Here is a 15421-nt window from a genome sequence, read left to right as displayed (position 1 = left end):
AGCGGAACTCTGTCAAATAAATAAGTAAGTAAGTTACAAAGGCTGGAAGTGTTAGAGGGGTGTAGGGGTTTGTCCAAAGAGGTGCCAGCAGAGGCTTCGCGGGTGGAAATGGGATGAGACTACTCGGGGGGAGAGCATGGTGGGGACAGGGACTACCAGGGCCAGCAGACACCAGGGAGGCTGGAGGTCTCAGGCGAGAGAAGGCAGCTGGTCATGGAAGTGAAATGGTTCAAGAGGACACCCAATGAGTTTTTCTTAGCAGAATGGAATTAACAATACAAAGAAAACGTGGTGAGTGGGTGTAGGCTCATCTTAAAAGGAGAAATGGAAAATAGCAGCAAGAGAGAAAGGGGCTGATGGGACAGCAGGAGGGACAGGAAGGAAGGGACCCAAGGTGAGGCGGAGGGGGCAGCCTGCACAGATGGGAGATGGCACCTAAGACCAGAGGCAGGGGTCTGTCCCTAGCAGAGGACTAGGGCATCTGTGGATAGAGGTTGGGGTAACAGTGACAAGGGCAGAGAAGAACCCCCGAGGAAGCCTCAAACCAGCAGAGTTCCAGCCGCGAGAAGCACAGGGGGACCCATGGGGCCGGTTACTATGCCCTAGGCAACCTCTGTTTGCAGTGGTTAATAACATTAGGAGTGAGGCAGGGATGCCGGTGGGAAAGCTTGGAATGGCTGACGATCGAGGGGAGCTGTATGAACGCAGAGGGTCTGACCATAGGCTCCAGGCTTGCAGGGGAGGTCGGTGAGCCTGGAGCATGATGGATGTTGGGGGACAGGTAAAGACCAGGACCTGGGAGCTCCAGAGAGCCAAAGAAGGCTCAGGGTGAGGAGGCAGAGGTGGGGGCTGCTGGCCGAGAAGGGAACTTTGAAGCCTGAGAACTGAGAATGCCATCATTAGCCCCGAAAAGATGACAAGCTTTCGGCTACAGTCTCACAGATGGAGAACAGAGATTGGAAGACAGAGTTTCCGAGTCCAGGAGGCCAGGGCAGTGTGAGGCCATATGCCCACCTTCAACCCGAAAACGTTTCCCTCATGTGCGTTGCTTCTGTTTGGGGAATTTATAGTTGCAAAACAAGGTCATATTTGATCATTTCTGTAAAGGCACTATGCCCCTGATTCCATGCATTCTGGAATACCTGAAATGCACAGCTTTTAGCAGAAGTCCAAAGAATTCAGGGACAGGCCCGAGGGCAAACGCCCACAGCGTTGGGTAGCCCAGGACACCGTGCGGTGGCAGAACTCTGGCTGCATTTATGGGCATCTGCTGAGCCAGACGGCGGGGGGCCAAGGCTCCCTGTCACCGGCCTGGCATTGTTAGCAGATGGCCCTAATGAGCCCCAGCTTGTGAGGGGCCACAGAGGTCTCCGTACTTACTTCAGCTCTTTCTTCACCTCTTCATAGTCAGCCTGGCCTTTGAGTTTTTCTTCCAGTTGCTGAAAACAGAGAAGAATTTGATCAGTGGCCATGCCTGACAACAGGTCGATGGACTTCACCGACGGCATTCGCTGCGGAACAGCCAGCTGTGCCTGCGAGGGGAAGCCAGCCCTTGTGAATGGAGTCAACAGTGCTGGGGCCATCTTTTTTCCTTCATGCTCCCGGCCTGCCCAGTGTGAGTGCGTGCCCAGGCACAGCAACGTGTGTAGGGATGCTGTAAAGTTGTTAACGTACAACTTAGCAAAAGCAGAATGAAGGCTGGGTATGGTGACTCATGCTTGTAATTCCAGCACTTTGGGAGGCTGAGGTGGGAGGATTGCCTGAGCCCAGGAGTTTGAAACCAGTCTGGGCAACATGGTGAGGCCCCATCTTGACAAAAAATAAAAAAAATTAGCTGGGTTGCTGGTACGTGCCTGTGGTCCCAGCTACTTGGGAGGCTGAGGTGGGAGGATTGCTTGAGCCCAGGAGTTGGAGGGTGCAGTGAGCTATGACTGTGCCGCTGCACTCCAGCCTGGGTGACGGAGTGAGGAATGGAGACCCTACCTCTTTTAAAAAAAAAAAAAAAAAAAGAAGGAAGAACCTTTGCAGAGGAGGAAAAGTGCATTTTGTAGGAAGTGCCATGAAACCGCAAACAGAAGGAGGAGAGGCTTTCCTGGTGTCTGAAAAGCAGCGTGTGGTTTTAAACAAAATATGTGAGGCTGAGGGACTCATACAGCTGGTTGTCAACACCTTTGGGACGACCTCCGCTGATGAGAGACACAGCCCTTTTGTGTTGAGAGTAGGCATCGAATAGGCATCAGGGCAAACGCCTTTGCACTCCTGAACCCCTGAATGCTGGGGTTTTAGGAGCAGGGGCCTATTCAGTTAGGTGCTCGGTGGCTTCCCTGACAGCAAGCTGGTCTGAGTCCTGCGGGGAGGGCCCTGCCTGAGATACTGCTCCCTCTCAGGTGCCTAGGGGAACGATGGCACATTTCCAAAGAGCAGTGATGCTCCAGTGGGCTCCAGAAAGGTCTGTGAGCCCACTGGGGACTGATGTGGCTGTTTCTTGTTTTTCTTTTTCTTTTTTTTTTTTTTGCTGGAGACGGACTCTCGCTCTGTTGCCCAGGCTGGAGTGCAGCAGCGTGATCTTCGCTTGGCTCACTGCAACCTTGGCCTCCTGAGTTCAAGCAATTCTCCTTCCTCAGCCTCCCCAGTAGCTGAGATTACAGGCATGCACCACCACTCCTGGCTAATTTTTTTGTATTTTTAGTAGAGATGGGGTTTTGTCATGTTGGCCAGGCTGGTCTTGAACTCCCAACCCCAGGTGACCCTCCTGCCTCAGCTTCCCAAAGTGCTGGGATTACAGGAGTGAGCCACCCTGCCCAGCCTGATGTGGCTGTTTCTGCCCACAGCTCTGCAGGGCTTTCTTGTGAGAGGAGCCATTGCTGTGGGGTGGTCGTAGGGGGTGCTTTCTTCTCTGAAGGTGTTTTTGGACTAGTTTGCTTTTGATCTTTTCTAAAGGGAGCTCCTTGGAGGAAATGAGGCAACTCTACAGAAAACAAGAACATGGAGGGGCAGTGCCAGGAGGGTGTTCTGACCATTCAGCATGTTTCCAAGCTAGAGGTGAACAAACGTCATTTCTGGTAACTTCCCCTCTACAGGGTTTCTAGGTGTTATGCTGCTGCTGCTTTTTTTTTTTTTTTGAGACGGAGTGTGGCTCTGTCGCCCGGGCTGGAGTGCAGTGGCCGGATCTCAGCTCACTGCAAGCTCCGCCTCCCGGGTTCACGCCATTCTCCCGCCTCAGCCTCCCGAGTAGCTGGGACTACAGGCGCCCGCCACTTCGCCCGGCTAGTTTATTTTTGTATTTTTTAGTAGAGATGGGGTTTCACCGTGTTAGCCAGGATGGTCTCGATCTCCTGACCTCGTGATCCGCCCATCTCGGCCTCCCAAAGTGCTGGGATTACAGGCTTGAGCCACCGCGCCCGGCCTTTTTTTTTTCTTTAAAAAAAAAAAAAAAAAGAGAGACAGGGTCTTGCTCTGTCACCCAGGCTGGAGTGCAGTGGTGCGATCATAGCTCACTGCAGCCTCCAACTCCTGGGCTCAAGCAATCCTCCTGCCCTAGCCCCTTGAGTAGCTGGGACTACAGATGTACATCACCACACCTGGTTATTTTTTAAGAGATGGGGTCTTGCTATGTTGCCCAGGCTGGTCTCAAACTCCTGAGCTCAAGTGATTCTCCCTTCAGCCTCCCAAAGTGTTGGAATTACAGGCGTGAGCCACCATGCCCAGCCATAGGTGCCCTTTCAGGTTCTGCTTGACTAGCCATGGCTAAGACCACAGGTTAAAGCCAACTGAGAACATTCTAGACTTTGGGGAGGAGATGGTGCCATCCAAATCCCAACCTGCCCGCTGTTTTAAAAATTCATGTGTTTTATTAGTTAATCACTAATTAATAATTAACTAATTATTCAATAATAATTAGAAATGAGGTTTCACCATGTTGACCAGGCTTTATAAAGGCACTGCAGATCAAGCAGGGGAAATGACGAATGTTCAGTAACAGGGCTGGGACATTTGGTTTTTCATATAAAAAAATGCATAAATAAGATAAATACTATCTCGGTTTGTACAAGCACACACAATTACTAACTAACTAACTAACTAACTAACTAACTAAAACTCCTGGGCTCAAGTTATCCTCTTTGGCCTCTCAAAGTGGTGGGATTCCAGCTGCCCAGCCTTCATTGGGCCCGTCTTTTTCTGTTGCCTTCGCTGGTGATTTCTCAAGTGTGCCTTTCCCATTGCATGAAACTGCTCTGCCCTAGGTCCTTTTGAAAACCTCTTGCTGACCTTGTGTATTATAATGGTTTTCTCAGCCCTAATCAAACAGGAGGTAGAAGGCACTCGTTTTCCTACAAAAGATTCTCAGAAGGTGCTTGTTAAGAAGTGATTATTTTATTCTCTTCCCTATCGTCCAATAGCAGTTAGCACTAATGCACTCATATTTCCTTTTGAGGGATTATTCAGTGTCACTGGAATCCAAAATGCACATCAGACAGTCACGATCACTGAGGCTGGATACGGAACGTGCATAAACGTGGTCATATCCAGAGAATAGGAGCCGGCTGGGAATAAGGCAGAGAGAGGGAGGAGCACACGGAGGGTCTCCGAGCCTGGCATGGCACAGACCAGGAAGGCCAATGGCCTGAGCCTGGAACCCGAGTCTGTCACTTATGAGCTGGGTGTCTATGGACAAGTTAATAAACTTCTCATCTGTAAAATGGGAATAACAGCAATTACTCAAGGGTTTGCACAAAGCAAAGAATCAGTGCAGATGTTGGCAACTCTGGGCCCTCAATAGTGGGACTCTTTTTTTTTTTTTTAAGTTATTTTGTAGAGACGAGGTCACACTGTGTTGCCCAGGCTGGTTTTGAACTCCTCGGCTCAAGTGATCCTCCCACTTCGGCCTCTCAAAGTGCCGGGATTCCAGGTTCCCAGCCTTGATATTGGGACTCTTAGCACTGCTAAGTCCCATTACACGCTCTAAGGGCACAGCTGCAGGTCTTCTTCGAAGGCCTGTGATTGGCCCTAATTGGAAGGTTTTAGGGGTGGGATCCGTGTATAACTGTGTACCACATAATGCTTTGGTCAACAAAGGCTGCCTAAGCCCCATAAGAGTCTTTTTTAATTTTGAGACAGAGTCTCGCTCTGCTGCCCAGGCTGGAGTGCAGTGGCATGATCTCGGCTCACTGCAACCTCCGCCTCCTGGGTTCAAGCAATTCTCCTGCCTCAGTTCCCCAAGTAGCTAGGATTATAGGCGTCTGACACCATGTCTGGCTAATTTTTGTATTTTTAGTAGAGATGAGGTTTCACAATGTTGGCCAGGCTGGTCTTGAACTCCTGACACTAGGTAATCCACTTGCCTTGGCCTCCCAAAGTGCTGGGATTACAGTCTTGCGCCACCGCGCCTGGCCTGAGTCATTCTAATGGAACGTACAGAGAAAGCTGACATACGGCCCTTTATAAAGGCACTGCAGATCAAGCAGGGGAAATGACTAATGCTCAGTAATGATGCTGGGACATTTGGTTTTCCATATGAAAAATAGGCACAAATAAAAAAACATACATATACTATCTAGGTTTGTGCAAGTACACACTATGATTGCACAACGCATTCACCTAATGACGCATTTCTCAGAATGCAGCCTCATTGTTAAGTGACACATGACTGTATTTTAGTTGGACATGAGCTTTTGCTGAGAGCTAAACAGCTTCCATTGAGAGTTCTGCCATCTACCTTCAGGCAGTTGAACCAGGAAGTCCCCAAGATCTCTTCTGTAAAACTTCGATGACGTTTCCTGCCTTGGGCAGACAAGCTGGATGGAGCCTGGGAGAGGCTGCCTGGCGATGCTTCTCCCAACTGGCGGAGCGCCTGTAACCTGGTCCCATGGACATCTCCGTTCTAGTGACCCTACTGTGAGTGCCACATCTCAAAACCTGCAGATGCAGGGCTCCCATTGGCCTCTGATGCTGAAAATGCCCAGTGTGGGAAAAAAGACTAACTGTCCTCAGTGCGGTTCTTCGATCAGAAACTCCTTGTTGGGTTCCCAGAAAGCTCGGTTTCAAAGACTCTGACCCTGGGATGGGCGACAGGCACACCAGTTTCTCAATGTCTCTGAAGACGCACTCCTCCTGTCCGGTCATGCTCCCGCTGGCCGCGTGGTATGCTAGACCTGCGCTTATTCCTAGCATTTCATATGCTATCTGATTTCATGATTGCAAAACTTTTGCAGATGGGTCTGACTACCCAAAGAAAGAAAAAAAATCTCTGGGGTCTTACAGTGCAGGTCTTGACAGAGCTGAGGCCAGCCCCGCTTGCCTGTAGGGAGGAAGTGAGATGCCAGAGAGGCCAGGATGAGCCAGGGGCTCTCTGCAAATCTGGGCTCGAGAGTCCCACAGATCCTGACTCTGCCACGTACTTGCAAGGTGAACCTAGATAAGACTCGACGTCTTGCGTCAGGTGTGGTAGCTCACTTGAGCGTGGGAGTTCAAGACAAGCAGGACAACATAGCAAGACCCTGTCTCTACAAAAACACAAAACAAAACCAAAAAAACCCCAAAACATTAGCTGGGTATGTTAGCTTGTGCCTGTAGTCCCAGCTACTCAGGAGGCTGGGGCAAGAGGATCACTTGAGTCTGGGAGGTAGAGGCTGCAGTGAGCCGTGATGGTGCCACTCCACCCCAGGCAAAAGAGTGAGACCTTGTCTCAAATAAATAAATAAATAAATAAACAAACCAATCAACCAACCCACCTGATCACCCAGACTTGACTTCTCTAAGCCTCAGTTTCCTCATCTATAAAATGGGGATCGTGTCTATATGTTACAGTGCTTTGGTGAGGATAAAATAAAATATTGGGTACTTAGAGCTTAGTATGGTGCTGGGCACATGGTAAAGTGCTCTGTAAATGGTGGTTAGTACTGTTACTGTCCTTGTTACCACAATTACTACATCCCTGCTAGGTGGGGTTGAATCTGGCTACAATTGGATCTGAAGAGAGTCTCTGGTTCTGTTTCTCCAGGAGCTCTGTTCATGAAAGTCTCCAGATCTCAGCCTGTCACATCCCAAGGTCCCCGCTATTCTGCAGCAGAGCCACAGAGAAAGAGTACATGTGCCCTGGAGTGGCTCCGCTGTCAAGGGTAACCCCATGTCCAAGACTGTGGAAAGAGAATCTGGGAACTGGTCATCTTCCTGAAAAATGCACTTGTCTGGCTGGGTGCGGTGAGTCACGCCTGGAATCCCAGCACTTTGGGAGGCCGAGGCAGGAGGATTGCTTGAGCCTAGGAGTTCAAGACCAGCAGGGGCAACACAGGGAGATCCCATCTCTACAAAAATTTAAAAATTAGCTGGGTGTGGTGGTGCACACCTATAGTTCCAGCTACTCGGGAGGCTAAAGTGGGAGGATCACTTGAGCCCTGGAGGTTGAGGCTGCAGTGAGTTATGATCATGCCACTGCACTCCATCCTGGGGCAACAGAGCAAGATCCTGCCTTTAAAAATAAAATAAGATGCACGAATCTAAGGAACACATGTAGGCTTTACAGAGATAGGTGAGAAAAGGCCAAGTGTCAGAGACCTGGCTGCCAACCTGGTCCTACCCCGGCTGACTGTGACCTTGGATAACCTGAGCCTGTTTGGGCCTCACGTTTCTCATCTGAAGAATGGGGAGATTCAGAAGGAATAAAGGTTTTCAAAGGACAGTGGTGAGACGTAGGATGATCAAGTACCAATCGAACATACCTGTTGTAATAGTACGATCGAAAAGATACATGGAGCCCACCTGGTTCCAAGAACTTAAGTGGTGCTCCCCAGCTGGGTCCTGAAGTGCCAGAATTATCTATTTGAAGTTCTTAAAAGCCTGGCTAACATTTAAATGAAAATAAGCTTTAATTTACAATGCCAACTATTTTGGCATTAGCAAATTACGTGTTCAATCTATAGACGATGTCTATCTACTGCAGGGCATGGTGGTTCATGCCTGTAACCCCAGCACTATGGGAGACTGAGGTGGGAGGATCACTTGAGCCCAGGAGTTCGACACCAGCCTGGGCAACATAGCAAGACACAATCTCTACCAAAGATATAAAAACTAGCTGGCTGTGGTGGCATGTGCCTGTAGTCCCGGCTATTTGGGAGGCTGAGGTGGGAGGATTCCTTGAGCCAGGGAGGTCGAGGCTGCAGTTAGCTATGATTGTGCCATTGCACTCCAGCTTGGGCAACAGAGTGAGACCATGTCTCAAAAAAAAATAGCAAAGGGGCCTCTCGCAGGTCTGACTAAGGCAGAGACCCTGGGAAAGGTTGTGTCTTCCAGGTTACCCAGCGAGCGGTCAAGGTGACAATATCTCTTTTCCATAAAATTCTGACTGTGGGGGCAGAGTGGCATCTGCGGTGCAGATAAACGGGGCCAGGCTCCGTGTGGTGCTGTCTGACTGGTTCAGGTTAGAGTTGGTGTGGGAGTCTTCGGCCTCACGGGGAACCCCTGGCCCAGGGCAGGGGTCTGAGACACAGACCCTTAGTTGACACTGCATCTCTGGGGTCTAGGCCTGGGCAGCATGTACCTCCTTTTCTACTGGACAAGGACTCTCTCCAGATGAGGACATGTGTCTCCATGCTTCCTCAGGGAGAGGCAGCAGCTATGGAAATTTAGGTTCTGCTGGTGCTGGGAGTTGGGGAGGAGCCCAAGGATACTCTGGGCTCTGGATGGTGAGTCCAAATCTCCACTGGGGTGGGTGCTGTGTATGTTCTAATGATCCTCTCTCCCCAGCCTCCCATGTAGCTGGGACAACAGGCATGTGTCACCACTCTGGCTCATTAAAAAAAAAAAAAAAAACTAAGAGAAGGGGCTGGGCGCGGTGGCTCACGCCTGTAATCCCAGCACTCTGGGAGGCCGAGGCAGGTGAACAACCTGTGGTCAGGAGCTCGTGATCTGACCTGGCCAACATGGTGAAACCCCGTCTCTACTAAAAATACAAAAGTTAGCTGGGCATGGTAGTGGGAACCTATAGTCCCAGCTACTTGGGAGGGTGAGGCAGGAGAATTGCTTGAACTCAGGAGGCGGAGGTTGTGGTGAGCTGAGATCATGCCACAGGACTCCAACCTGGGAGACTGAGCAAGACTCTGTCTCCAAAAATATATATAAATAAAAATAATTAAAAAAATAAAAAAGATGGGATCTCACTACATTGGCCAGGCTGGTCTTGAACTCCTGGGCTCCAGTGATCTTCCTACCTGAGAATGCAAGATGAAAAGAGAGACCCCCAAGGCCAGAGAGTATGGGGAGATGGAATGTTTTCCACCACCTCTTTTATAGTACCTCAGTGCCCCCAGGGACATAGCACCTTCCCATAGTGTCTCCATGGGACCCATCAGAGCCTCAGGGGCTGGGGTGAGGGGTAGGGAAACAGGAGCAGTTTGGAAAAAGACCCCTAGGTGATTCCAACTCATGAGACTACCCACCCAGTGGGAAGCAATGATCTTTAAAGCGTCTTCAGAAAAATATAATTTCTCCTTCTGGGAGACTGGTGTTCTTTCAGTTAGCCTTTCTTACAAATACTCATTTTAAATCGAAGCTATTGGTAGCATTCTCTTCTGTGCTATAGCAAGTACAGTGCAGTTGACTAGCTAATTATACTGCCTCTATATTAAAGCATTCCAACAGAAGACCACAGAATAGAGAATTATCAAAAAGCAGCCTTGTCAATGGTGGTCGGGCTATTTCATTAATTGCACAAATAGAGTTCTTCCTTACAAGTGGCACTATGCTTAAGCACTTGTCAGATTAGGCAGGAGGAAACATCTCCCACTTCTGCGTCTGTTTCCGTGCCTAATTAAAGGTTAGCGGATGTCCCGTGACACACGTGGATAGCGGGGCGCTTATGGGGAACTTCGCTTGAAAAAGTAGAGCCCTGGACAGGACAGACTCGAAGACGTGCAGCTGTCTGCTATCCTTATAAAATGACAAATCAAATTTGAGGGAAGAGAAGAAATCTCAGTGGCAGAAACATGGAGAATTTCAGTGGGTTAGAGAAAGAGAACCAATTAGTCCTCCAATACATCCAACTATCATTGGCTATCATTGGATATACAGAGAGTACCATTGGAAAGTACGGGTGGAAACAATTCAATGAACTCAGGACAAAAGATTCTGCCCAATAAGCCTTCTGCATATGGGAAATGCCCTCTCCCCAAGTGACTGTCACCAAACAACCTGGCACATGTCTCAAAGATCAAGGACCCGCTGCCAAGTGTTCATGGGAAAACCACCCGCAACTCCAAACAGCTGAGCCCAGAGCTGGGCGCTTGGAGCCTCCTCTCCCAAACAGCAACCTAATTCGAGGCCCCACTGTGCATCCGCGGGTCCCCCGTAAGACAGGAAAGCGGGGAAGGGGACAGGAAGAAGAAAGAAAGAAAGCAGCTCCATGGTAAGCGAAGGTGAGTTCTTTGAGTAGCCAAGACTGTGGGGTCAAGGTTCCCCACGGCAAAAGCATCAGGTTGCCAATTTGCCAAGTCTCATTCGTAAAAATATTTTCCTAAGAATTGTATTCCTTTAGGTTATAGTTGAGGCTATACATTATACACATTAGGAAGACAAAATGCCCTCAGAAGGTATCTCGTTCAATTAACCTTACTCCTTTGGGGTGAGAGGAAACTCTGGTTTGGTGAAGTCAAATGCTTTCTGCGTGTGGGTTTGGTATTAGCGAAATCTGTACTCCTGGCAACAAGGAGTTAAGATAATTAAAATCAGAAGTCTTGTTACTAGAAGATATGTTTTGATTATTAGATTAGATGAAGATAAGGTAGCAATGATTTTGGAAGAAGTACTGCTGAATTGTTTCATTAACTGCACGGTATTAAACAATTCCCCCAAGATACGGATAACGAACATTAATTTGCAAAACTGCGTTTCATTTTTTTGTGAAGGCAAACATTGAAACCTTAACTGATTTGGAAGAAATTGCTCTATAATAAAAAATGTGAGGTCTACAGCCTTGCTCTCTTGTAGCCGGTGTGTATCCGAGTCACGCCCTTTAACTTGACAGTGGAGAGAAAGGCAAATTATCTCATAATAATGTCGTTGCTGGGGTCAGAAATGGCCGTAACATGAGAAAATGAGATTAAATCCAGAAATAAAAACTGAATCCTGGTACTCATTGGGTAAGCTGATGAGAGAGGAAGAAATGGCGGTGACAAAATAAATGACCCGGCTCACAGTGGCTCACGCCTGTAATCCCGGCATTTGGGAAGCCAGGTGGGCAGATCACCTGAGGTCAGGAGTTCAAGACCAGCCTGACCAACATGGAGAAATCCCGTCTCTACTAAAAATACAAAATTATCTGGAAGTGGTGGCTCATGCCTGTAATCCCAGCTGCTCGGGAGGCCGAGGCAGGAGAATTGCTTAAACCTGGGAGGCAGAGGTTGCGGTGAGCGGAGATGGCACCATCGCACTCTAGACTGGGCAACAGAATGAATTTCCATCTCAAATAAAATAAAATAAAATAAAATATTTTTAAAAATGACCTGGCTGAGGACAGACGGAAGCAGGATTCAACCATTTCCCCAAAGTCGGCAGGACTGTCTCCTCCAAGGGACCAGGCGCTGGGCAGTTCTCAGTGAATGGGTGAAATTCACCCCAAAGAGGCAGAAGAACGGAGCGAGGGAGGGTCATGGGAGCCATCAGCATCAGCAGTAGATTTGTTGGAAACTTAGTTTTGGCATAAATTTGGTCATGTGTCGAAAAGAAAATTTCAATTAAAAAAAAAAAAAAGACATTGGGCCAGGTGCAGCAGCTCATGCCTATAATCCCAGAGTGCTTTGGGAGCCAAGGTGGGAGAACCGCTTGAGCCCAGGTGCCCCAGACCAGCCTGGGGAACGTAGTGAAATCTCATCTCTACAAAAAATTAAAAAACTAGCTGGGTGTGGTGGGTCACGTCTTTGGCCCCAGTTACTTGGGAAGCTGAGGCAGGAGGATCGCTTGAGCCCAGGAGTTTGAGGCTGCCGTGAACTGTGATCCTGTCACTGCACTCCAGTCTGGGCGAGTGAGAGAGACTCCATTTCCAAAAAAAACCAAAAAGGCAGTGGCTCATGCCTGTAATCTAATTCCAGCACTTTGGTTGGAGGCCAAGGCTGCTGGACCACCTGAGGTCAGGAGTTTGAGACTAGACTGGCCAACATGGTGAAACCCCGCCTCTACCAAAAATATAAAAATTAGCCTGGCATGGTGGCGACTGCCTGTAGTTCCAGTCACTCAGGAGGCTGAGGCAAGAGAATTGCTTGAATCCAGGAGGCGGAGGTTGCAGTGCACCAAGACTGCGCCACTGCATACCAGTCTGGGCGACAAAAGTGAAAATCCGTCTCAAAAACAACAACAACAACAACAAAACAAAATGGACCTAAGTACATCCTAGGCCTACTTCATACCAGAAAAGGTTTCCTTTGAATGTTCACAATGAACCCTGACTCACTTTATTCCTACAATGAATATACCTTACAGCTGCTCATTCTCTCACCCCCTGACACCGTACGGAGGTAGTGGGGAAGGAATGGGCCTGAACGGGCAGCCCCCGGGCAGAGCGGGGAACCCCGGCCAGGGGCTGAAGCCCTGCCCTGAAGGTCCTGCCTTCTTCACTGTCAACACTGACAACTCTGAGAGTCTCCTCTGGCTCTGAAGCCTGTAAATCAAGGGTCCCAGGACCCTCTTCAAATTACACTCGCTTCAACAGATTGCAAATACCTAACGTATAATCATTACTTTCAATATGTGGAAAAAGCTCTGGGTTCTGCGTCTGGGATAGAAATTTATGGAAAAGCCAAGAGTGCCTCGTGGGAGGGAGCCTGAGTGTCTGGCTCCCTGGACTGAAGCAGTACCTGGACTGGGGCCACCAAGGGAAAAGGTGATTGGACAAGAGAATGTCCCTTAGCTTAGAAGGTCAGATGTGACTTCCATGGACCTCTGGGGTTTTATTTGGCTCAGTCACCGGAAGTGCTGGAGTTATAGTACACCACGTCCTCCTGCGGGGGTATCCTCAGAAAGCCAGGATGCTCTGCAAAACTCGATTAAAGAGCTGGGCGCAGAAGCTCACATCTGTAATCTCAGCACTTTGGCAACCTGAGGTGGGCAGATCACCTGAGGTCAGGAGTTCAAGACCAGCCTGACCAACGTGATGAAACCCAATCTCTACTAAAAATACAAAAATGGTGGCATGTGCCTGTAGTCCCAGCTACTCGGGAGGCTGAGGCAGGAGAGTTGCTTTAATCTGGGAGGTGGAGGTTGCTGTGAGCCAAGATCACACCATTGCATTCCAGCCTGTGCGACAAGAATGAGACTCTGTCTCAAAAATAAATGAATGAATGAACGAATAAACAAAGAAGTTGGGCATGGTGATGTATGCCTGTGATCCCAGCTACTCGGGAGGCTGAGGCAGGAGAATTGCTTGAACTTGGGAGGTGGAGGCTGCAGTGAGCCGAGATCGTACCACTGCGCTCCAGCCTGGGCAACAGAGCGAGACTCCGTCTCCAAAAAAAAAAAAAAAAAAAAAAAGAGGGAAATGCTGTCCACACAAGGGCTGATGGCAGGGTTCAACATCCAGTCTCCGTGCTGTGGACTCTGGGACTCTCCTTGGTGCTACTTTACAGAGGTTCAAGGTTGCCATACTTGCTATCAAGTCCAGAAAGGCAGACAGTGTGTGTGTGCGCGCGCGTCCAGCTGCCCACCCTGCCTCCTTGGGCCACCCCCGGCCCCTGCGGCCCCCTTACTTTGAGCGTGCTGTTTTTGGCGCTCAGCTGCTGCTCAAGCTGGGAGATCTGGCTGGCTGAATTCTCCCGCAGCTTGGTGAGGCTGGCCTGGAGTCTCTGCACGTCCTCCACCAGCTGTGCGATCTCCCGCTCCTTGGCGGCCAACTCAACTTCTAGGCTGGAGCGAGTCAGCACCTCTATGGCCTGCTCCTGGGGAGGAGAAAAGAGATGACAAAACTGCACTGGCCTTGAGGCAGGTGCTTGGGGCTATCTGTGCTGGCAACTGAGACAGAAGCTGCACAGATATCAGGGTGTGGATGGTGATGGCGGGATGTCACTTCTTGCCCTTGCTTGCACTTCCCCTATGTCACCTTCCTCCCCCTGTGGTTAGCTGCCACCTGGATTCATCCACTGGACAAATATGTACTGAGCGCCCACCATGTACCAAGCATATAGCAGTGAATCAAAGGACAAAAGTCCAGGCTGGGCGTGGTGGCTCGCGCCTGTAATCCCAGCACTTCGGGAGGCCGAGGTGGGTGGATTACCTGAGGTCAGGAGTTTGAGACCAGCCTGGCCAACATGGTGAAACCCTGTGCCTATAATTAGGTATAATTAGCTGGGCTAATTATAGGCGAGTGGTGGCGGCTTGTAATCCCAGCTACTCGGGAGGCCGAGGCAGGAAAATCATTTGAACTCGGGAGGCGGAGGTTGTGCTGAGCTGAGATTGTACCACTGCACTTCAGCCTGGGCAACAGAATGAGACTCTGTCTCAAAAAAATGAAAAAAACAGGAGAACAGTCCCTGTCTTCCCAGGGTTTACAGCCCAGCAGGGATGGGGCATGGTGAGTGAGATGCAGAAAATATACTTATTAGTAACGCAAAGTGTGCAGGGTGACCACTGTCAAAGGAGACTTAAAACAGAGGCCAGAGAGTCAGAGTTGAGAGAGGCAGGGGTTTTAATAAGATGGCCAGGAAAAGACTCACTGAGATGGTGATGTGTGAGCAGAGACCTGGAGGAGGTGGGAGGGGCTGCTGAGTGCTGGAGAAGAGGGAACAGTGCTCCAGGCAGAACGGCTGAGTGGGTGGCTCAGAGGAGGAAGCCTCCCTCCAATGTTGCCAAACCACCGCGATTTTCCACCACAAGGTGGGATTCAAGGTCCTTGAGATTCTGTTAAAATTACCCAGAAGCTGAGATATTGTCTGACAAATTGATAACTCTGTATCAGCATTTTCTTTTTCTTTTTTTTTTTTTGAGATGGAGTCTTGGTCTGTCGCCCAGGCTGGAGTGCAGTGGCGCGATCTCGGCTCACTGCAACCTCCATCTCCTGCGTTCAAGCAATTCTCCTGCCTTAGCCTCCTGAGTAGCTGGGATTACACGTGGGTACCACCACACTCGGCTCATTTTTGTATTTTTAGTGGAGACGGGGTTTCACTAGGTAGGCCAGGCTTGTCTCGAACTCTTGACCTCAAGTGACCCACCCACCTTGGCCCCAAAGTGCTGGGATTACAGGCATGAGCCACTGTGCCCGGCCAGTATTTTATTTAATAAAAGAATTAAAAGATGTGGCAGATGTATATTTGGTGTTCCTTTGTTGAAGAACTCTTAGGATAATTGATTAAAAAACAACAACACGGCCGGGCGCGGTGGCTCAAGCCTGTAATCCCAGCACTTTGGGAGGCCAAGACGGGCGGATCACGAGGTCAGGAGATCG

The 15421-nt window shown here is 49.5% G+C and overlaps 1 protein-coding gene across 16 annotated transcripts in view; it reads right to left on the bottom strand.

The window, feature by feature from the left end:
- CUX1 (cut like homeobox 1) overlaps window positions 1–15421 on the bottom strand; it is a 517458-nt gene that overhangs the window by 90412 nt on the left and 411625 nt on the right. For 14 of the 16 annotated variants that reach the window (XM_033192563.1, XM_033192550.1, XM_033192558.1 and 11 more), the window contains 2 exons: window positions 13731–13919; window positions 1381–1439 (listed from right to left, as the gene is read on the bottom strand). In XM_033192563.1, coding sequence (XP_033048454.1) covers window positions 1381–1439; window positions 13731–13919 — 248 coding nt within the window. The remainder of the gene's footprint in view (window positions 1–1380; window positions 1440–13730; window positions 13920–15421) is intronic. The other 2 variants (XM_033192564.1, XM_033192554.1) reach the window with 1 other exon arrangement.

The sequence above is a fragment of the Trachypithecus francoisi genome, unplaced genomic scaffold (assembly GCF_009764315.1).
Source record: "Trachypithecus francoisi isolate TF-2019V2 unplaced genomic scaffold, Tfra_2.0 Lachesis_group4, whole genome shotgun sequence".
NCBI classification, from domain to species: domain Eukaryota; kingdom Metazoa; phylum Chordata; class Mammalia; order Primates; family Cercopithecidae; genus Trachypithecus; species Trachypithecus francoisi.
This window is presented reverse-complemented; position numbering and strand designations above follow the sequence as displayed.